We start from the raw sequence: 24120 nt of genomic DNA, 5'->3' as shown, positions 1-24120 counted from the left end.
CCTGACATACGGGGCGTGTGGGCGTTATCTACTTCGCCCACACGCATGCCTGTGAGAGGGATCAGGAGGAAAAAAAGGTATGTGGGCATTACTTGTTTTGCCCACACGTAGGTGTGTGGACTGTTCCTCTTATACACCACACAGAATGTGTGGGCAGACTCCATAACAGCCTTTCTAAGGTGATTATATGGACAGGGTGTGCGTGTACGCTCATACAGATGAGTGTACGTGAGCATTTGCGATTATACTGTGTAAAATAACGACCAATGCGGTAAAAAGTAAAAAGTTATTAGGATTAGGATCCTTCGACAGTTTTTTCCCCAAAACCCTAAAACGCTCTGGCGGCGCTCGGGCGATTAGGTTTTGACCGTGGAAACCAGGGTTCTGCTCGGAGATCCGTCGCCGGGGCTGATTGCACACGCCTGCACGCGTGGGCTGATGGCTGCTACCAACGCCTCTATGGGGGGCGGGAGGGAAGGTGACGAGCAGAGAGGCCGGGAGGCCAGGAAGAAGCTAGAGGAAGCTTTGGGCAAACTTGATATATCAGAAGAAGAAGCAACTCCCCTGGTGATCGATGATCGGGTAGATGGCGGGCCGGTGAAGTGCTATTGGCTGGTAAGGTTCTGCACAGAAATCACTTCCACATCCAGACGATCACCAATGCGCTCCGGCCGGCGTGGGGCAACCCACGGGGACTAAAGTTCAGATCAGTTGGTGTCAATATGTTTGTTGCTGAATTTGAGAATCAACGTGATAGAGATCGAGTCTGGGGTGGATCACCGTGGCACATTAACAAAAACGTCATGGTGTTAGCGGAGTTTGATGAAAGCATGCGGCCAGATGAGGTCAAATTCGATCGTATGCAGATCTGGGCTAGGGTTGTTAATCTACCATATAACCTTAGAGATGAATCTTGGTGGTTGCCCATAGCTAAGCAGATGGATAAGTATGCCCAGTCGGTTGTGTTTGACCATAATGGTGGTTTTCTGCGAGCACGAATTTCAATTGACGTTAACAAACCACTTAGGAGATGGATCCTCATTGATTCTGCCAGGAGGAAGAAGGTGGACATGTATGATATTCAATATGAACAAGTGCCCTATTTCTGTTTCTCCTGTGGCAAGCTGGGTCACTCAGATCTCTATTGCCCAACTCCAGGGTCCCGAGATGTGAATGGCGACCTTCTGTTTGGATCAAAACTTAGAGCGCCGGAAGACTATAGGAAACCGATGGCTTCAGAGAACTCCTCCAGGGAGCATAATGCCAGTAGCAAGACCAAAAATTCGAGCACTGCCAAAGAAGCTGGAGAGGAGGTGAACTCACCCGTAAAGAACAAGCAGCAGCATAAACGCAAGGAGGCTCCAAATCAGGTGTATAGGCCAGTTGCAAAAACTACGCTACTGCTTACGGATGGAGGTGCAGAGACGATGGCAGGGCCTTCAAATGAGGCCAGCACTGCCGAATCTTCACAAGTTAGTGGCGAAAAGGGTGACAATGATGATTTTGCTAGAGAGCCTAAGAAGAAGAAGCCTACTCCAGAGAACTCGGCAGAGACTACACAGCCACTAGTGCAGAACCGGGCTTTAGTGCTGGTTCGTGACGGCCTTTAGTGCCGGTTGGCGAACCGGCACTAAAGAGTGGGGACTAAAGACCCCCCCTCCTTTAGTACCGCTTCGTCACGAACCGGCGCTAAAGTGCAAACACGTGGCACGAGCCAGGCCCGTGTGCGTATAGGACATTAGTATCGGTTGGTAACACCAACCGATACTAAATGTTTGGGTGTTTTTTTTAATTTTTGCTTTAATTTTGTGTTTTCAATTTGGCTTTATTTTCCATTTAATTCTTTTTTGTTTGCTGGTATTTCACGATACTACAAATTGTACACGTTATGCATATATATTAAATAGATTTTCTCGTACGTAGAACCGCATATATATATATATATAATATATGTCATCGAATGTCTCACAGCCAACACCATTAACTATTCACACATACACATGTATATACATATACAATTTCTCCTACATGTTGCCTTGGTGCCTTCGGAGCACGATGACAAGTAGTTCATGGGGGCGGTAGCGGGTAATAGTATTCTCCTTTCGGATCTATGACCTGGTCGAGCAAAAATCCGGCTATTTCCTCTTGAAGTGCTTGTATGCGGTCCTATGGTAGGAGCTTATCCCGCACCGATCTGAACTGTTAAGAAGGAGATCAATATGCATGTGTGTTAGTTGTGTGACTAGATATCGATAATGGTGTGAATAGTGTTCTAACAAAAACATACCTAGTCCTGTCTATCAGATCTGCTCCTTTCGCACGCCATCATGCGAATGTTCTCGCAAACGTAGTATGCACATAGATTATTCCCTTTCGCCTGCCTCAGGGCCTTTACGAGAATGGAATTGAATCAGATAATGATTAATCAAGCATAATAATTAATTAATGATATTGAAACAAGAATTAAAGAGATGATAGCTAGCTAGTACTACTTAATTACGTACCTTGGGTCGATGCCAAAACAACTTTTTTGGCCACGTGCCTGGAGTCACCTTGATGAACTTTGCCCATGCCCTGCCCCCCGGCAAAGAAAATTAATAAAGGGGTTATTAAATAGTTCATATCAGGAACTAATAGTTAATAATGATTGATATTACATGTTGACTATCCCCTTCACGATGGTGTAGTCTTTGTCTTCTTTAGTTAGTGAGTCCAGTAATTCAACTTTTCCTTCCTCAACTTTAATGTCTAACAAGACCCAGTGCCAACTGCATACGCACACGTTTGCATGTCTTAATTAAGCGGGCATGTGCATAAAATTAATCAACTACCGTAAACCGTATACACTTAATTATTAACATCTAGCTAGCTAGTAAGCAAAAACAGAATTTGTAGTACAAGACAGTGTGACTCACGGGAAGTTGTAAGGAAGTAGTATATCTTCATTGGTATTGAGGCGCTTCAAGAACTGTAGCATGCTTTCCTCTACAGCAGCTTGACAATGTTCAATCTCCCATATGTCCTGATTAATGGTATTTGGGTCAATGAACCCAACGCCATAGCGTCCAGCTTTTTTCATTTCATACATCTTCATCCTGCATATAATACCACAGAAAAAGAATATAGTGAGGATAATTACATGTAATGATTGATCAAAATTATCACTACATAACTAGCTTCAGACTTAAATTACAGAAAGAAATCACTTACAGACAATAGCAACTGACGATAGATTTGTCGAGTGCGTCTTGATTGTATAACTGAAATAGTTCTGGATACTCAATGGTCAGAGCTTTCTCATGGTAATAATGCTCATGCTTGACATTCACCATGAGGGACTCTCGATTGGAAATCTTGGTAATGTTCATGTACCATTGATGCAATTGATACATTCTCGTTGGGAGATCCTTGACCTTGTCTGGATGGACCAAAGGTTTGCCCCGGGCATATTGCCATGCTATTTCCGATTCTTTAAGCGTAGGCATGGGCTCGATTTCGAGGAGTTATCCAACAGAGATATTGAGCATTTGAGCCTGCATTATATGATCATCTGTTATTACCACATCGCCATGCTGGGGAACGTTAACGGTTTGCCCACAATAATATTTGGCGCGCGTACTACTCCTCTCATGTGTTGTTGGCACAACAAGCGGGGGGATCCCTTGCGCCGCCTGTTCTTCCAACTGGGGAACGGTTTTCCCGCATTTTTTGCCAGCTGCTTGTTGGCTCGAGCTTGAGCTCGCTTCCTTCTGTAGTCGTGCTCGATGTGCCTTCCTGATTTGGCGCTCATAGTCCGAGTCAACAGGCTTGGGAGCTGGTTCTCTAGCCATACGAATGAAGTGGTCAATTACTTTCTCAGGCACTTTCTCCTTTGGCAGCGGTGCCGGTTTCGGTCCAAAATGGGCGTCCACTTGGGCTTGCACTATGGCTGTGTTTTGCTCCTTAGTCATGTCGTAAGGCCTCTGAGGAAGAGGAGCGAGGCTTGGACCATATTTATATCACTTGCCTTCGCCTGTACTTCCTGAACTACCTCGACTCGTACCGCTACGCACCAAAGCTGCGGGATGTCTCTTCTGCGATTGTTGAGACGACGGAGACGGCTGACGTGGAGTTGGACCAGGAGAAGTGGCCTGACAATGTGCCGGACTTGAAGCAGGAGGTGTGGCCTGACACGGTGCCGGACTTGCAACTGGAGAAGTGGCATGACGCTGTGCCGGGCTTGAAACCGGAGGAGTCAGCTCATGCATTCGGGGACTTGGAGGAGGTGGCGGACTTCGAGGAGGAGTCGTCTCACGCGTTCGTGGACTTGGAGGAGCGGGAGTCTGCTGACTAGGTGGCGGACTTCGAGGAGTCGGCAGACGACACGGTGTCGATGGACTTCGAAAGATGATGCAATCCTTTCTCCATAGGATGATACGATGTATGGCCTCTCCTAGTGTGCGCTCGTCTTCACCTCCAGGAATGTCAAGCGTTAGGCCCGAATATGGGTCCACCACTTCATCAACCATGACACGAGCATAGCCCTCTAGAATCGGGATGCAATGATAGGTTGCTTCAGGGGTAACTGGAAAAGCAACGCCGTCCGCCACCTTCATGGATATCTTCTTCATTTTGTAGTGTAGCTCGCAGTTAGTGTTCTCTATGATGTCATCCACAGGGTATTTATCTAGCAGTGTGTCGCCCGGGGCAGAACCAACGCTGCTTCTCGGCATGGATGGGACGGTGCTATCCAATGTTGGACGATCATCCGCTTGCTGCTGCCGCTGCTGAGACGCCCTTTCCTGGCTAAGTGAGTCGATCTGCTGTTGCTGCTGCTGGAATTTGAGTGCCAGGTCCGCGTGCCTTGCTTCTAGGCCTTGAAGGCGTTCTGCGTCCTGCTTCCTCTGCTCCTCCTCCAGCTTCCTTTTCTTCTCCTCCTCCATCTTCCTTCTTGCACGGCTCCTGTAGTCCTCGTTCCATTCTGAAAAGCCCTCATACCAGGGAATAACGCCCATGCCTCGTGTTCTTCCCGGGTGTTCAGGATTTCCCAGGGCGCGCGTAAGCTCGTCGTTCTCTCTGTTGGGCGTGAACACCCCCCTTCGAGCTTCATCTATTGCGTCAATTATCTTTTGTTCGGCTCCTTTTAGACTTGCCTTCCGCGAAACTCCGCCTGTCTTCGGGTCCAACGCTCCCCCATGCGCATAGAACCAAGTTCTGCACCTGGGGGGCCAGTGCCGGGTAACCGGAGTGACCCCTGCATCCTCCATCTCTTGCTCAGACTTATCCCACTTAGGCAATCCCACCGCGTAGCCACCTGGACCCAGCCTATGGAACTGCGTCTTTCTTGCGGCATTTGCCTTGTTTTTCATCGACCGTTCCTTAGATATTTCTGAATCCTTGAAGGTCACGAAATCGTCCCAGTGCTCTCTTTGCTTCTCTAGTGTTCCCGTGAATTCTGGAGTCTTCCTTTCATTAGCGAGGTAGTTGGCCCATACAGTTTTCTTGTGGGTGTTGAATGCAATTGCCATCTTCTTAAGAGCAGCGGCCTTGACTTTCTCCACATCTGCTTCAGTGAAATGATCTGGTAGGGTGAAATGTTCCATCAGAGATTTCACAAGGTCTTTTTTGGCTCTTTTGTCGACCCAAGTAACACCTGGACGTTTAGTCTTTGGCTCTTTCCATTCTTGAATGGAGATCGGGAGTTTGTCCTTCACAAGAACTCCGCACTGACGAGTCCACTTGTTCGCAATGTTCTTAGGCGTGAGGGGTTCGCCACTAGGTTTGATGGATTCGATGTGGTACTTTACACCATCCTTCAACAATCTGCCCGGGCCTCGCTTTGTCTTGCTGTCTGTAGAAGCAGATTTGCTCGATCCGGAGGGCTGAAAGAAGAAAGATCGATTCGTTAATATATCTTCAATAAAAAAACATGTGATGATCACCATGATGCATGCTTATATAAATATACCTCGCCGGTAGTGTTTGTTATTTGAAGATCAGCATTGTCTGTGTCATCACAAACATTGTCTGTGTCATAATCATAATCATAGTTCATGACTTCATCAGCCCGGTCGTCGAGATCGAATATCTTTTCATCACCCTCTCCGGTATTGTTAAGATATTGGGAGCCGTCATCTGCTTCATTCAGATCATCTAGCCTGTGAGGGCTGCGTATGATGTCGAACAATTCCTCTTCTCTCTCTCTGCCGGTATTGTCCGCCATAGCTTTTACTTTACTAATAATACAGAAGAAATATAAAACAATTTAGTATTCAAATTACAATGCATGGATGCAATTAATCAATAAGGAAAATCTGAATCTCGAATACATCCTCTCGAATATATAATCTCGAATACATCATCGTCTTAATATATATAATCTCGAATACATCGTCTCGAATATTATATATCGAATACATCACTGGCTAGGTACCTAATAAAGATCGAGTACTACAGAAGAATCTAGGGCGCCACTCGCGGTTCCTGGGGCGCGGGCGGTGCACACCCAAAGAGAAGGAACCATCACAGGATCATATCTCCGGTCATCTGCCCAAAGAACCCGCCAAGTAGTGGAGAACCTGACGTCGTCCATAGCAGCCATGTAGCGATGGACGTGCTCATCTTCCTCCCTGACACGGCGACGCACCACCTCCGGCGGGGCCGGCTGCCTCTGCACCGAATGTGGCCCACGCGAACGCCACCAAAGAAGATCACGGTCGACGACGGGACCCGAGGTCGGGTTCCTCACCAAGCGGCGGGCCCCTCCAGGTAGCACCTCCCAGTGCCAGCCCGGCGGAGCCCAGTCCCGGACATGGGTCCTCTGAAGCATGACGTCGTCGCGAACGGGTCGACTGCGAGGATGCGGGCCGAGCATATCGTCGAGAACAAATACTATATGCCCGCAAAAAGTAACATTTTTTAAATGATTGGATTGTGATAACTAAACTTCTATATATATGCAAATTATAACAATTTGACATTAATCTAATTCATCTAACTAAAACTAATTCTAAAATTTCCTGATTATATAACTAACATTTCCATAACAATTCTAATATTTATATAACTAAAAAACAGAAAAATTGCTAACATTTCTATAAATATTTCTATAACTAAAAAACAGAAAACATTTATAACATTTCTATAAAACTAACATTTCTAATATTTATATAACTAAAAGACAGAATAATTTCTAGCATTCCTATAACTAAAAAACAGAAAAAATTTATAACAAACAAACTAATGTGTGTAGTGTGTGTGTGTGTAGTGTGTGTGTGTGTGTGTGTGTGTGTGTGTGTGTGTGTGTGTGTGTAGTACTGTGTGTGTGTGGACATGGCGGCCAGGGCGAGCTCACCGGCGAGGCGACGACGGGGCGGCGACGACGGGGCGACGGGACGGGGCGGCGACGACGGGGCGGGGTGGGGCGCGGTGACGGGGACGACGGGGACGACGGGGACGGGGATGGCCGGGGCGGGGACGAGGGGCGGGGACGGCCGGGGCGGCGATGAGGGGCGGGGGCGGCGACGATCGGGGCAGGGCGGCGCGACGAAGGGAGGAAACAAAGGGAAGAACAGAGAGAAACTGAATTTTTTTCAAGTGTTGTATATATAGGATGGACCTTTAGTACCGGTTGGAGCCACCAACCGGTACTAAAGGTCTGTTTTGGCCAGGCCAAGCGGCGGGAAGCGCGCCCCCTTTAGTACCGGGTGGTGGCTCCAACCGGTACTAAAGGCCCCCCCTTTAGTACCGGTTGGAGCCACCACCCGGTACTAAAGGGGGTGCGCTGGCTCCAGGTGGTGCGCAAGTTTAGTCCCACCTTGCTAGCCGAGAGGCTACCGCACTGGTTTATAAGCTCCAGTGCAGTAGCTCTCTCGAGCTCCTCTCCTAGTCAGGCCTACTGGGCCTACCTGTCCTCTCCACCCAGTGGGCCTACCGGGCCTTTACGGGCCTGCATCCTGGCCCAACAAAAGATTGTGTTCCTAGTCGTATGCAGGCCGCTTTGGCCCAGTAGGTGGGCTTTTTTATTTTCTAAATTTTTTTTTGCTTTTTTTATTTTTGAGTTGTTTTTTCTGTATTTAGAGTTTCTTTGTGAATATTTTTGCTTTAGGTACAAAAAATTACAAACTTTCTGTTAGTCCCGGTAGTTTTCAAATTTGAATAGTTTAAATTTTGAATTATTTGAAATTTGTGTGAAATAGTTGTAACTAACTTGAAAAATTTTCAGTGTGTTTTTATCATGTTTAATATTAGTGTGTTTTATCATTATATTCAATTTGGTAATGCTTAGGTTATTTAAAAAATGAAATGCCTTTGTAACAGTTCAGTTTTCGTTGGAAACCCTGATACTTCGAAAGAGATTGTCCATTTTGTACACGAAGTGCGTCCAGTTTTTGCCGTAACCCTCTCTACTTTCTTGCACATGCTATTTGTATGAAATTATGATACCATGCCAACTTTCAACCTTTTCTGAGTTCATTTGAAATGGTTTTCAATTTCAGGGTCATTTAGCTGGAAAAAATCAGTAAATGCATGAAAAGAATTTGTTTGCACATAAAATTTCTTCGCGTTTCAAATGCCAAAACACATAACTACCCTAACTATTACAAACATTCCCTCCTGGGTGTGAAACACAGAAGAAAGTGATGATAGTGAAGCCGATCACATCCCAGATCTTTGGGTGTGAAACTTTTTCTTCGCTCTGTCCCTTTGCGTCGTAGCCATGGAAAATCTTCATCATTTAACTGGATGCTCGGGTCAATATTCACTGTGAATGGAGCAATTTCATCAAACTTTTCATAATCTTCTGACATGTCTGTCTTGTCATCCACTCCCACGATGTTTCTTTTTCCTGAAAGAACTATGTGGCGCTTTGGCTCGTCGTATGATCCATTCGCTTCCTTATCTTTTCTTTTTCTCGGCCTGGTAGACATGTCTTTCACATAAAAAACCTGCGCCACATCATTGGCTAGGACGAATGGTTCGTCTGCATACGCAAGATTGTTGAGATCCACTGTTGTCATTCCGTACTGCGGGTCTTCCGTTACCCCGCCTCGTGTCATATTGACCCATTTGCACCGAAACAAAGGGACCTTCAAATCACCTGATCCATAATTAAGTTCCCATATGTCCTCTATGTAACCATAATATGTTTCCTTTCCCGTGTTGGTTGTTGCATCAAAGCGGACAGCACTATTTTGGTTGGTGCTCTTCTTATCTTGGGCGATCGTGTAAAATGTATTCCCATTTATCTGGTACCCTTTGAAAGTCATTATATTCGAAGATGGTAATTGGGACAGCGAGTACAGGTCATTTTGAATATCGCCATCATTCAGGGCACATTTCTGCAACCAACCGGCAAAAGTCCTCGTTTGTTCGCGTGTAATCCAGTCGTTAGACTTCTCCGGGTGTTTGGACTGTAGAAAATTCTTGTGTTCCTCCATATACGGAGCCACCAAGGCGGAATTCTGTAGAACTGTGTAGTGTGCTTCAGTAAGAGAATGCCCGTCCATACATATTATTTGATGCCCTCCTAGCGTGCCTTTTCCTTCCAGTCTACCCTTATGCCGCGATTCAGGAACACCAATCGGCTTAAGGTTAGGAATGAAGTCAATAAGAAACTCAATGACCTCCTCATTTTCATGGCCCTTCGAGATGCTTCCTTCTGGCCTAGCACGGTTATGAACATATTTCTTCAAGACTCCCATGAACCTTTCAAAGGGGAACATATTGTGTAGAAATACAGGACCCAAAACGTTAATCTCTTCGCAAAGGTGAACTAGGACGTGCGTCATGATGTTGAAGAAGGATGGTGGGAACACCAACTCGAAACTGACAAGACATTGCACCAAATCATTCTGTAACCTTGGTATGATTTCTGGATCGATTACCTTCTGAGAGATTGCATTGAGGAATGCACATAGCTTCACAATGGCTAATCGAACGTTTTCCGGTAGAAGCCCCCTCAATGCAACCGGAAGGAGTTGCGTCATAATCACGTGGCAGTCATGAGACTTTAGGTTCTGGAACTTTTTCTCTGCCATATTTATTATTCCCTTTATATTCGACGAGAAGCCAGACGGTACCTTCATGCTGAGCAGGCATTCGAAGAAGATTTCCTTCTCTTCTTTGGTAAGAGCGTAGCTGGCCTGACCCTGATGTATGCCGTCTTTTCCGTGCATACGTTGCTGGTCCTCCCGTGCCTCTGGTGTATCTTTTGTCTTCCCATACACGCCCAAAAAGCCAAGCAGGGTCACGCAAAGATTCTTCGTCACGTGCATCACGTCGATTGCGGAGCGGACCTCTAGGTCTTTCCAATATGGCAGGTCCCAAAATATAGATTTCTTCTTCCACATGGGTGCGCGTCCGTCAGCGTCCTTCGGAACAGGTTTTCCGCCAGGACCCTTTCCAAAGATTACCTCCAAATCCTTGACCATATCATGTACATCAGCACCAGTACGGTGGCGAGGCTTCGTCCGGTGATCCGCCTCACCTTTGAAATGCTTGCCTTTCTTTCTTACGGGATGCCTTGTCGGAAGAAATCGACGATGTCCCAGGTACACATTCTTCCTACAACTATCCAAATATATACTGTCGGTATCATCCAAACAGTGCGTGCATCCGCGGTATCCCTTGTTTGTCTGTCCTGAAAGGTTACTGAGAGCAGGCCAATCATTGATGGTCACGAACAGCAACGCCTTTAGGTCAAATTCTTCCTGTCCGTGCTCATCCCACGCACGTACACCTGTTCCATTCCACAGCTGTAATAGTTCTTCAACTAATGGCCTTAGGTACACATCAATGTCGTTGCCGGGTTGCTTAGGGCCTTGGATGAGCACTGGCATCATAATGAACTTCCGCTTCATGCACAACCAAGGAGGAAGGTTATACAAACATAGAGTCACAGGCCACGTGCTATGGTTGCTGCTCTGCTCCCCAAAAGGATTAATGCCATCTGCGCTTAGACCAAACCATACGTTCCTTGGGTCACCTGCAAACTCCTCCCAGTACTTTCTCTCGATTTTTCTCCACTGCGAACCGTCAGCGGGTACTCTCAACTTTCCGTCTTTCTTACGGTCTTCTGCGTGCCACCGCATCGCCTTCGCATGCTCTTTGTTTTGGAACAAACGTTTCAACCGTGGTATTATAGGAGCATACCACATCACCTTGGCAGGAATCTTCTTCCTGGGGCGCTCGCCCTCGACATCACCAGGGTCATCGCGACTGATCTTATAACGCAATGCACCGCATACCGGGCAAGCGTTCAAATCCTCGTACTCACCGCGGTAGAGGATGCAGTCATTAGGGCATGCATGTATCTTTTGCACCTCTAACCCTAGAGGGCAGACAGCCTTCTTTGCTTCATACGTACTCTCGGGCAATTCGTTGTCCTTTGGAAGCATATTCTTTATCATTACCAGCAACTTTCCAAATCCCTTGTCAGATACACCATTCTCTGCCTTCCATTGCAGCAATTCAAGTGTGGTGCCCAACTTTTTTTTGTCAGCTTCGCAATTCGGGTACAACAATTTCTTGTGATCCTCTAACATGCGCTGCAACTTCGTCCTCTCCAGATCACTTGCGCAGTTTCTCTTTGCATCGGCAATGGCCCGACCTAGATCATCAGCGGGCTCATCTGATGCCTCTTCTTCAGCTTCTTCCCGCATTGCCGGCTCAGCTTCTTCCCCCATTGTTGTATCATCGTATTCAGGGAACCCATGGCCAGGATAGCCGTCGTCGTCCTCTTCTTCTTCATTGTCTTCCATCATAACCCCTATTTCTCCGTGCTTGGTCCAAACATTATAGTGGGGCATGAAACCGGACTCAAATAGGTGGACGTGAATGGTTTTTTCTGTAGAGTAACTGTGACCATTCTTACAGCCAGCACATGGACAAGGCATAAAACCATCCGCCCGCTTGTTTGCCTCAGCGGCCAGCAGAAAAGTATGCACGCCATTAATGAACTCGGGAGAGCATCGGTCATCATACATCCATTGTCGGCTCATCTTCATTACACAACACCAAATAGACCAAATTAATACAAGTTCATACATAAAGTTCATATACAACACTTAATTAAATGCAACATACAAATAACTCTCTAGCTAAAGAATTTAAATGCAACAACAAATGCGATGAAGATCGCAACTAAGGTAACAATTGATCCAACAGCATAATGATACCAAGCCACACTATCAATGGCATATTTTCTAATCTTTCTAATCTTCAACCTCATTTTCTCCATCTTGATCTTGTGATCATCGACGACATCGGCAACATGCAACTCCAATTCCATCTTCTCCCCCTCAATTCTTTTCAATTTTTCTTTCAAATACTCGTTTTCTCTTTCAACTAAATTTAACCTCTCGACAATAGGGTCGGTTGGAATTTCCGGTTCACATACCTCCTAGATAAAAATATCTATGTCAACTTGATGGGCATAATTTGTCATAAACACGAAATGCAACAACTAGTTTTAAAAGAGAATATACCACATCCGAATCATAACAAGGACGAGGGCCGACGGGGACGGATATCAAAACCATGGCACTATGTATAACAAACAACGTACGGGTAAGATAATTATACGAGTAACTATATATCCAAATCACATAAACATCAATTTGGTAATGTAAAACATTCATGAACAAGAGCCTCACCAGAAGGTGGTGCCGGCGACGGGACGGTGCGGGCGATCGACGGTGGTTACGACGGAGATTTAGAAGGCACTAAGTAAACCACACCTACATATGCAAACTAAGTGTTATTTTTGACCTCAAATTGCATATAAATCAAATACTAGCAAATATAATTATTCCTCCCAAATTAATCACTATACAAAGCATTGCAAGAGCTAATCTAGCAATGAGAGTTGAAAGGACAAAGTTGCTAACCTTTGTGATCATTTGAATGGATGGGGGCCTTCAAATCTTGACAAATTTTGGGCAAAATTTGTGAGGAGCTCGAGGAGAGAGGGGGAAGAACAGAGGAAGTGAGGGGAAAGGGGAAGAACAGAGTGGCTCAGGGGGACGAAGGGTTTATGTACGTCAACCTTTAGTACCGGTTCATGCCATGCGAACCGGTACTAAAGGTGCTGGACGGGCCCCAGACTGACTACACCCTTCCACCACCCTCTTTAGTACCGGTTCGTGGCACGAACCGGTACTATAGGTTCGCCACGAACCGGTACTAATGAGAACGGCCGGCTAGCCATTGGAACCGGCACTAATGGACACATTAGTGACGGCTCAAAACCAAACTGGCACTAATGTGTCTCATATTAGGTCCTTTTTCTACTAGTGAGTGGTCCTGCCCATCCCAATGAGTTGTATCAGCTGGAACTGTCGGGGGCTTGGGAACCCCGAGACAGTTTATGAGCTTCGCAGTATTGTGAGGCTGGAAGGACCCACTCTACTTTTTGTTACAGAGACGAAAATAAAAGCAAAAGGAGTAGAGGATCTGAAGAATTTGTTAGGTTTTGGAGGTTGTTTTGCGGTAGACATTGCTGGCCTTAGTGGTGGCATTGGTCTCTTTTGGTCAAATGATGTTTCAGTTGAGTTGAAAACTTCAGTCAATGTCATATTGATGTTTTGGTTAGCAATAAAATTCAGAACTCTCCATCTTGGAGGTTCACTGGTTTTTACGGATCACCGCGTGCTGAAGAGAGACATAATAGTTGGCGGTTATTGCGTACTCTATATAACATACCACATGCGGCATGGATGTGCATGGGGGATTTTAATGAGACCCTTTTTTCCAATGAACACTTCAGTAGAGCTGCTCGTCCTGAGAGACAGATGCAAGCTTTTCGGGAGGTGGTGGATGATGTTTCCTTCTAGGACTTGGGTTGGTCAGGCTTAGCGTACACTTGGGACAATCGCCAAACTGGGGAGGACAATGTGAAAGCAAGATTGGATCGTGCTTTCGCTAATGAGGTTTTTCGACAACAGTTTCTGCATATCAGGGTGAGGCATCTCTCATCAGTTGAGTCGGATCATTGTTTTGTCGTGGCGGAAATAAAAGAGACAGTAGCTTCGAGGCCACGGGCAAAGAAGCAATTCAAATACGAAAATGTGTGGCAGACCCATACTGACTATGATCGCCTAGTGGAGGAGACATGGCAAGGGCTGCAGCGAAACCCCGGTTTGCGGGGTATATCTGATGCTTTGAGTGAATTACATACAACTTTAGAACCTTGGAGTTCTAAGGAGTTTGGGGGTTTGATGAGGAAGGTGAGGCAGCTCCAGAAGAGACTAGGTCGCATTCGATCCGGGTCTGTTGGCCGGGGTCCGTCACTTGAGGAGCTGGCCATTGTTAAACAGTTGAAAGAGGCACTGCACCAGGAGGAGGTGTGGTTCAGGCAACGATCACGCGTCCCATGGCTCCGTGAGGGAGACCGTAATACTGCTTATTTTCAAGCTCAAGCTAGACAACGGAGAAGAGTAAACAAGATACAAGGCCTGAAGAGGGCGGACGGATCTGTTTGTGCTAATGAAAATGAGGATAAGGAGGAAGTACAGAATTTTTACACTAACCTGTACAGTACGCAAGGTTTTGCTGATGCGGGAGAACTGTTAGCTCACGTCCATGTCAAAGTTTCAAATGCAATGAACGTGGAGTTGACAAAACCTTATATGGCTGAGGAGGTCAAGCATGCACTTTTTCAGATGGCTCCGTCAAAGGCGCCCGGAATGGACGGATACACAGCTGGTTTTTATCAACGGCACTGGGGTCTTTTGGGAGGAGATGTCACTAGTGCGGTTTTGGAGTTTCTCAATGGTGGGGAATTATCTTCGGGTTTAAATGACACTTCCATTACTCGAATACCCAAGGTAAAACATCCACAGTCTATATCTCAGTATCGTCCCATTGCTCTCTGTCCGGTTCTTTATAAGATTGCATCCAAAGCAATCACAAACAGACTCAGAGGTATTATGGATGAGATTATTAGCGAGGAACAGAGTGCTTTTGTCCCCAGTCGGTTAATCACCGATAATGTTTTAGTGGCATACGAGAGTGTGCATACTATGAAGCGGAGGAAGAAAGGGAAAAGCTGTTCTTGCGCGGTCAAGCTTGATATGATGAAAGCCTATGATCGTGTCGAGTGGCATTACCTGGAAGCTATACTGTGTAAACTTGGATTTAACATAGCTTTCGTCAGGTTAATTATGAAATGTGTTACCTCAGTGCGGTTTTCAGTCAGGGTGAATGGTGAACTATTGCCTTTTTTCATCCCGTCCAAGGGACTCCGACAAGGCGATCCGGTATCGCCGTACTTATTCCTTCTATGCGGAGAAGGTTTTTCCTTATTGCTAAATAGTTACAATGGAGGAATTGTTGATCGAGGTTTGCGTGTCAGCTATCAATCACCTTGGGTTACACATCTGCTATTTGCATATGACAGTTTGATTTTTATCAATGCAAAAACAGCAAGCGCCCTCAGGTTGAATGAGATCCTCAGAATATACGGTGATGCTTCAGGTCAGCGTGTTAATCGTGATAAGAGTTCCATTTTCTTTTCTACTAAAACTCCTGACCGTGTGAGGAATTCATTGAAGGCCATATTGAACATTCAAGTGGAGGCATTCAGTGAGAAATACTTGGGTTTACCCACGGCAGTCGGGCATATCACTAGTGGTACCTTTGATCACATGAGTGAACGAGCTCGTGCACAAATTCAGGGTTGGTCAGAGAAGTTGTAGGCATGTGCAGGACGCGAGGTCTTGTTGAAAACAGTGGTACAAGCTATTCCTACTTATCCTATGAGTACCTTTTTGCTGACCAAGAAGGTGTGTAAGAGCATAACTTCTCCCATGGCTAAATATTTTTGGAGTAGTTCTCTTGACAAAAAATCGATGCATTGGGTGTCATGGAAGGATATGGCTACACCCAAGTGTAATGGTGGAATGGGCTTCAGGGATCTGCAACAGTTTAATCTGGCTATGTTGGGTAAACATGGCTGGCGTTTTTTGACAAATCCAAATTCCCTTTGTGCAAGAGTTCTAAAGGGCCGCTACTTCCCTGATTCAGATTTCATGCAAGCATCAGCACCCAAGTCAGCTTCGGCTACTTGGAAGGCAATCATATCAGGGAGGAAGGCTCTTGAGACCGGTTTGATTTCCCGGGTGGGGGGTGGTTCCACTATATCAGTATGGACTGATAAATGGATCTCGGGCACCATCTCCATGACTCCTTCAGCGAGACCACCAAACACTGATGTGGAGAAGGTGGCAGACTTGATTGATGCAGAGAATTGGACATGGAAACGGGATTTGATTCGGGATACTTTCATTGCCTCGGATGTTGCTGCCATTATAAACATTCCTATCCGGCAGGGGGGGCCTGATTTTCCTGCATGGGCGTTTGATAGATCGGGCAACTACACTGTGAAGACGGCGTACCGGGCTCTTGTGACTCGGAAAGAGCGATTAGCTCTAGAGGAAGGGACGGCTACCGGGACCTCAGAGGATGATAAACAGATGTGGAAAGCCCTATGGAAACTTGATGTTATTCCAAACGTGAGAGTCTTCTGGTGGAGAGTACTTTGGGGGATCCTCCCAGATGAGTACACACTCAAGAACCGCCATATTGCAGATGTTAGCAACTGCAAAGTATGCTTCGCTGGGGAGGAGGACTTGCAGCATGCGTTACTCTCTTGTCCGCATGCCAGACCTTTTTGGGAGGAGGCATATGCATGGTTTGATCTTCGGCTGCCAATCCTCTCGCCGGTGACATGGGCGCGTGATATCACATGCAGCCCACAATTTTCAGGTGATGATCGTGCAAAGATTACAACCATCACTACTAGGAAAATGATTTTTAACGATGATATATTTGGTCGTTAAAAGTTAGAATGTGGTCGTTGAAGGTCATCAACAACCACATCTTTGTGGTCGTAATAGGCTCCGTCGTTAAAAGTATAACGACCACATCCTTTTACCAGTCGTTATTTTGTAACGACCGGACAACATGTCGTCGTTATTTTGTAACAACGGGACAACGCGACGTCGTTAATTATGATGAAATAACAACCACAATTCATGTATTAGTGACCAGTTTTCTAATTGGCAAAAGTATTTACATGGTTATGTAAATATTTGACCACTCTAATTAGAACAAATGAATTTGAACAACCAAAGTATCATAACTTTTTATATATAAATTCAAACCACATACACTGAACATGATCCTGATACATAGTTCTAAAGTTAAATGCCATCCAGCAATTGTGAAAAAAAAAACTCTCTAGACAACCATTGTAGTTGTTCATCCCTAAAAAAAATCAAGCACAACTCAAAAGAGATTTTTTTTTCTCATAATTCTCGGTCATTGGACACCATCACAAGTCCTTGTATTTGAGCGCACATCATTCTTCATCGACGACTACTGCCTCATGATGCTTCTTTTATGGTGGACCATCTGTTCTACAAAAAAAAAAAAAATCAGCGCATATCCATGAATTAGCACAAAGGATAATAGCATATAAAAGGGTTGCACCTGATTTCATGTTCTACCAATTAAAACCATAAAATATTTCCTACAGCTTAGACATGTTCAATGCAAAGTTCTTAAATAGTCTTTACGCGAAAAAGACAACTATTTTAAGGAAATATTAATTGGTGTGTTTCTTGCCTAATTCAAGCAAGACTTGAGTTGTTTTATTTCTCAGGAAAAAATTCGAGCTGTTCTGGTTGTGGTATATATATTATATACCCCAACTAATTATCGTTGAATACAATTCTCCCCTTCTTAAACAAAATACTATTGAGGAATGAAGTCTCTTATCTTCAAAAAAAGAAACTATTGTGCTCAAGAATAAATAATATACATACATATATGAAAATCTTAGTCATAAGCTAGACATCACAGCCTAGTAAAGGACTTAATGAGTGCGCTGATCTCTGAATTTTAAGCTTAGTGACCAGAGAAAGAAAGACCGAACATTCAGTCCTTGTTGCCTACACTACGTACAACCAGTATGACTATATGACACTACAATTACCATCTACAGTCCAAATGAGAACATATTAAATCGGAAGTACGACGTGAAGAAAATACCACAGTATATTGCCGCCACGGCATTTCCAAACTCTTTTTCCACAATATAGACCTCTGGCGAACATTCAGCCCTTGCTGCCTCAGTCGCAACAGAGAATTAATATTCCTAAAAACAATGAACAATAGATGGATCAATAAAAAAATAGAGAAATCTACATTGTAATTCATGGTTTATATGGTCACATAAAAACATACAAGGTATCAAATTCATATGAAATATATACGTCAGTACATCATGTTTTTTCCCTCTGGAATTTGGCTTGGGAGTTTTTCTTTTGAATGGTAATTTTGCTTCGAGTTGGAGTCGTGGTTCACATGGCTGAGTTGCACTAGACCAGGAAATCGGGTTTCGGCCGGTTTTCCTTATAAACTGGTCGATTCTCTTCTTCTTAATAAAAAGGCAGAGCTCCTGCCGGTTGCTCGAAAAAAAAAAACTCGCCAAACAATGAGGGCATACCTCTTTCTTCTTCTCAAAGCACGAACACACACCTTCAGGCTTCAGACGACCTCAGTCCTCAGATCCCATCCATGTCAGCTCACCGATTGTGCACTATTTTTTGCAGGCCATGTGATAGCGCGGACGCCCCCCACGATTCCCACGGAAATTAGGATCTGGATCTCCTTAAACCCGATTCAAATCGATCCTGCACGGTGCCCAGCTGTAATTAACTTCGGTGGAAGATAAGACCTGTAATCTTGGAGCAAAAATTGAAATAAGGGGAACAAACCTTCAATGGAATTCGAAGGAGGCATATGTGTGTACAAATACCCATCTCTTCCGCTGCTACACTTCCTCCAAGCTGAGATGAAGACCACGCTCCATGACCGCCTTCGATCTTTGGGATGGCCATCGTGGATTTTTCTGTGGCACAAGTGGAACCTAGTTAAAGAAGGATAACTAGGTTCTTTAACCTAATTGGGACGCGTGCACCCCAGAAAAATCCACGACAGCAGAAGTGAAACCTAGTTAAGTCGTGCACCCCAGAAAAATCCATAACTAGGTTCCACTTCTGCTGTCGTGGATTTTTCTGGTGTGCACGCGTCCCAATTAGGTTAAAGAACCTAGTTATCCTTCTTTCCCACGCATGTCAACACTTATCCTTCTATTTTTAAGAGAAAACCCACTTATCCTTCTTTCTTCGATGCATAAAGGGCTAACAAATTTGTAACAACTGCTCCTGAAAATAATCCAACTAACCACGCACCACCACCAACTATGGCACTTTAACGATGGGCAGACCCTTGGTCGCTGAGGGGGCCTCACGGGCCAAAAGTTATACGTGGGACTAGCCGGTTGTACTAATAACAACCATGTATTAATGATGGCTGGTCGTTAATGCCCTAATTTGTACTAGTGCATTATGTGGTCTATATGGCATTCTAGGAACCGGATCAAGCATGGGGAGGTAGGTCGAAATCCTACAGAGACGATCCGATCCACGAAGGAGGCGATTGCGCTCCTACAGCTGCCCCGGAAGGTGGCGTCGACCTTGCCAGGTTACGGCTGGCGACCACCTGAAGTGGGGTTTATAAAAATTACCACAGACGGAGCACTTAACTTCACCGATGGACGAGGGGGCGCTGGTGGCGTTGCTCGTTCATCTACTACGTTCCTAGGTGCATGGTGCAAACCGTTTGATGGGGTATCTGATCCTCTGATCATGGAGGCTTTGTCACTGCGGGAAGGAGTCCGTTTTGCTACTTTACGAGGCTTCCAACAGGTGATTATGGAGGTTGATTGTCTGGAGTTGGTGTCGCTCTGAGAAACTCGCCACAATTCTCGTTCTATTGTGGCTCCAGTCTTGTTAGAAATAGAAGAGCTTAGTTCTTTTTTCACTATTTTTGGTGTTATTCATGTAAGCAGGTCAGCCAACTTACCAGCATATCTATGTGCAAAACATGCATGCGCACTGAATGCGGCTGAAAGTTGGCTCGACAAGACCCCTAGCTTCCTTGTGACCAGTCTGATGGCTGATTGTCCAAGGAATGCATTTGCTTAATAAATCTCTCTAAATTGCCCGCAAAAAAAAGGATTAGGATCCTTCAAAATTCGTTTGGAAATCCTTTGAATTTGAATGAAAGAGGCCTAACTTTCATTCAACAGCTACAACTGACCAAGTGTCAATCTGGTTTCAACAGCTACAGGTTCAGTCTGGCGAGTCCTCCTCCCCGTCCCTCTCCGACCACTGCGGCAGCCATGGCCGCCGCCGCCGCCGAGGTCGGGCCGATGATGGAGAAGGTGGCGCTGGAGTGCGGCGGCGACATCTCGGCGTCCCAGGAGGACATCCTCGCCAACTCCCCCTTCCTCGGCGCCGCCAACGCCCCCTCCGCCTCCGCCTCAGCCTCGCAAGCGCGGGGGGCCGAGGACGAGGACGACGAGGAGGTCTTCGCCACCCCTCCCGAGCTCCCCCAGCAAGAGCCCATCACCATGTGCAGCCTCCCCTTCACCCCCAGCCCCTCCCAGCCCCACTCGCCCTCGCCGCCTCCCTCCGACGACGACGACGCCGCCAGACCTCGCCGGAAGCCTAGGGTTTGCACCAGGAAGGTCAGGGGCGCCAAGTTCAGCACCCCGGCCCCGGCCCCGACCCCAACCCCGAGCCCCAAGCAACAGCCAGAGCAACCACCCCGTGCCATCGTCGATCCTCTCTACAGGGCGATGCTCATGATCCCCACCGCCACCGCCGCCGGCGCCGCCGCCAGCAAGCAGGATCCCTTGGAGGACTTCCTCGCGCTCGCCCGCCAGCGCGGCATCTTCTAGCCACCCACCCATATCCATTGCCGGCAGGTACAGAGCAACGCAGCACTGACAATTTCTCTTCCCCTGGATTTCACATTTCTGATGCCCACAAATCTCACCTCCATTTGGACAATTCAGTGCAGGGCAGGGGTGCATTCTCCTCCGTTTGGACCTGCAATGTCGCCGGGCCGCCTTGGAACTTGATACCATCTGTCATTCGGTGATGCTGTCATCAAATGGAAAAGCCCGGTGGCGCCTTTTCCATGATTGATAGGTAGATAGCCGTGAGAATTGTGCCGGTGGTAGTAGTTATATCGCTTAGCGAACTTCAGTCATGCTGTCAGTGTTTCTTATGCTTCGCCGTTTTGGGGGTTCAGTGCCATGGCCAAGCACCAGGATTCAGTCATGCCTACGAAGACATATATGTAGATAGATACTAGATTACAGCAATTCCAAACTTCCTATGTCAACTGCCTTCACCATTTTGCCATTCCAGCGCTTGTGATGTGTGCTGGTTCTTTACTTGCAGTTCCGCACCTAAAAATATGAGTCTGTTTCAGCTTTCAATGAATGGTGACTGCTACTTTTGTGCAAATATTTTCCGGTGTTTGTCTTGCTGCACGATGCACTGAATTGCTAACATACTTCCCATAAAGCATCAACCATGACCTGATTCAAATTGTTGTACAATTGTACATACTTTGTCTGTTTTCATCATCACAATGTCTGTTTTCTGTTCAGTTGTCGCGCCTTGCGCCTTTCTGCCCTACCTGTAGCTCTTTTTACACACCATGGTTGGATTGTATGGCAAAAGTAGACATCGCACAACTAAATCTCCGCAACAGGGAGCGAATGTTCTGTTCTGTTCTGGTTTTTGCCTTGCTGTATGAATAATCAATTTGGGCATTGTTCTTGAGGCATCGCCGTCTCTGCCTTGGTATCTGGCACTTGCCTAAGCATGTATACTAATCTGGTTTTTTTTTTCTTATTTGTTTCTGGAGACTTTTGGGTTGTCCTCCATGTGGCTTCTGTTGATGCTTCACGGGAGATAAATCTGAGCATGTGCTTTCTCCTGGGATTGTTTTGCTGGGTTGAGTCAGCCACCATGTATAGCCACTGCTTCTTCTATTCAAATACTTTGGGGTGTTTGTCTTGCTGCACGATGCACTGAATTGTGAAACACACTTCCCATCGAGCATGAACCAGGCCCTGTTTCAAACTGATGTGCGTACTTTTACATGTATTCACAATCTTCCTGTCCACTGTGTTAAGCTGTTGATGTTTAAAAAGGAGACATACATTCATTATTTGTGGTGTTTAACTTGGCCTTTGCGGTCATAAAGAGAAGGGGGGAAACTAAATCGAACTAGCCACCTACTTCGCTCTTTTGATTGCTGAATGGCTCGTTGCATTTAGTTTTCTTTTTTCTGTCTGTTCTAACGAATTCGTTTGATAGGATCTTGCGAACCGTCAGTGATTGGTTGGTTGATGGTGAAATTTATACAACACTGAAGCAAATGAGCCTGACATGCTTAATCAGTCAACATCACAATGTTCTTTTTCCTTTTTATGGTTGTCGTGTCGTGTCCTGTGCTGGATTGTATGGCAAAGTAGACATCGTACAACTAATCTCCACGACAGGTAGTGAATGTTCTGTTCTGGTTTTTGCTTTGCTGTATGAATAATCAATCTGGGCATTGTTCTTCAGGTGTTGTCATCTTCCTCGGAGTATCGGACACTCTCCTGTAAGCATGCATTCTGTTTTTTGTTTCTGGAGGCCAGTCGGTTATCCTCCATGTGGCTTGTGCTCATGCCCCATGTATCTTTACTTAATTATTATGGGTGGCATGTGCTTTTTCCTGGGATTGTTTCACCGGGCACAGTCAGCCACCATTGACTCTGTACCATTGCCCAGGATTCAGGTCAGATGTCGCTTCTGGCCTCTGGGATTTGTGACTTGGGCTGCCCACAACTTTGGGGGAGCTGTGATCCTATACTGTTGTCTTGAGTACAAGTAGCACGGATAACCAGTTTATTTATTTGTTTGGAAGGTCGTGTGATAATAATATTTGGGACCTACCTCGAGTCTTGCTGCTCTCTTAAAGTTTGTTCTTTGTGATTGGGTGAGCGTCACGCGCCCGTTGTCTGTCGTCGTTGAAGCTCTACTCTCAAGCTTCTCTTTTATTTTTATTTTTTGTTAACAAGTTACCCAAGTACTAAATCACAAAGCATTTGTTTGCTGATGCTGCTGCTCTCTTAACTGAACCAGCTTTTGGATTTCCAGCTTACTGATGTCGGTGACTAGAGTATAAGTAGATCAAGTGCAAGTACTAATCACATTTTGTTTCTGGAGACTGTTCAGGTATCCTTCATGTGGCTTCTGTGCATGCTCCATCAGAGAGCCAGCTGATTTGTACGTACTCCCTCCATAAAGAAATATAAGAGCGTTTTAGATCACTAAAGTAGTGATCTAAATGCTCTTATATTTCTTGACGGAGGGAGTACTAGTTATGGTTGACATGTTTTGCCTGGCATTACGCCGAGTTAACATAAATCTGAGCAAGTGCTTGCCTTCTCCTGGGATTGTTTGTTTTGCTCGGCACAGTCACCACCATTGACTCTGTTCTATTGCCCAGAATTCGAGAATTGCGAGTTGCCCTGTGATAACCAATTTATTTATCTGGAAGAACGTGTAATAGCATTGGATTGGATTCTCGAGTCTTGTTGTTTTCTTAAACTTCTCATCTTTGTGATGGGGTGAGCGTCGGGCGTTGAAGCTCTACTCCCCAGATTATCTGTTCTTTTTTCTTTACATCACCCCAGATTATCTGTTATTTTTAGCGAATTGTCCTGAAGCAGTCTTTTGTCTTTCAACTTACTGGTGTACTACCTCCATCTTGGTTTATTACTCCCCTTCGTATTTAGTGTCAAATTTTGATCATAGATTTAACTAACAAAACGTCAATGCACATCATAAAAAATTGTACCATTGAAAACTCTGTTCAAATACGAATACAACGGTATATTTTCTATTGACATGCATTAACATTTTATTAGTTAAATTTACGGTCAAAATTTGACGCGGTTGCCCTGCATATTTTGTTCAAGGGTCCGCCTATGCTTAAGTCGGACTTCTTATCAGCTTAACTACACACAGAATCATGTTATGTGAAACTGCTCATAGAATCAGCCGTGTGCAGAATTCTTTTCAGGTATTGCAATATAGATTTTAGTATGAGTCGTGTGTTGAATTATGTAGTGCCTCTATACTTAAATTGTATGCTGAGCTGCTAACACTGAGTTGTTTTGAGCTGTTTTACCTCGAATGTGAATTTTTCGAACTGTTTTAC

At 45.5% G+C, this 24120-nt stretch overlaps 1 protein-coding gene and 1 long non-coding RNA gene across 2 annotated transcripts; one reads left to right on the top strand and one right to left on the bottom strand.

Annotated features, from left to right (window-relative positions):
• Nucleotides 1-17116: 17116 nt before the first annotated feature.
• On the bottom strand, nt 17117-18948 carry LOC123089712 (uncharacterized). The gene is made up of 4 exons (XR_006442363.1): nt 18762-18948; nt 18491-18677; nt 18034-18139; nt 17117-17394 (listed from the first exon to the last, which is right to left on the bottom strand). It is a non-coding gene; the product is annotated as an uncharacterized lncRNA (long non-coding RNA).
• Nucleotides 18949-20154: 1206 nt separating this feature from the next.
• On the top strand, nt 20155-21240 carry LOC123089711 (myristoylated alanine-rich C-kinase substrate). Its single transcript, XM_044511306.1, has 2 exons — nt 20155-20818; nt 20909-21240. The coding sequence occupies exon 1, from the start codon at nt 20231-20233 to the stop codon at nt 20789-20791; it is 561 nt and encodes a 186-aa protein (XP_044367241.1). The 5' UTR covers nt 20155-20230; the 3' UTR covers nt 20792-20818; nt 20909-21240.
• The last annotated feature ends 2880 nt before the right edge of the window (nt 21241-24120 follow it).

This window comes from Triticum aestivum, chromosome 4B (genome assembly GCF_018294505.1).
Source record: "Triticum aestivum cultivar Chinese Spring chromosome 4B, IWGSC CS RefSeq v2.1, whole genome shotgun sequence".
Classification (NCBI taxonomy): Eukaryota; Viridiplantae; Streptophyta; class Magnoliopsida; order Poales; family Poaceae; genus Triticum; species Triticum aestivum.
Note: the sequence above shows the minus strand (reverse complement) of the source record. Positions and strands in the feature narration are given on the sequence as shown.

Excerpts from the sequence above, each read along its gene's own strand:
- LOC123089711 (XM_044511306.1), top strand. The coding sequence starts at position 20,231 with ATGGCCGCCGCCGCCGCCGAGGTCGGGCCGATGATGGAGAAGGTGGCG.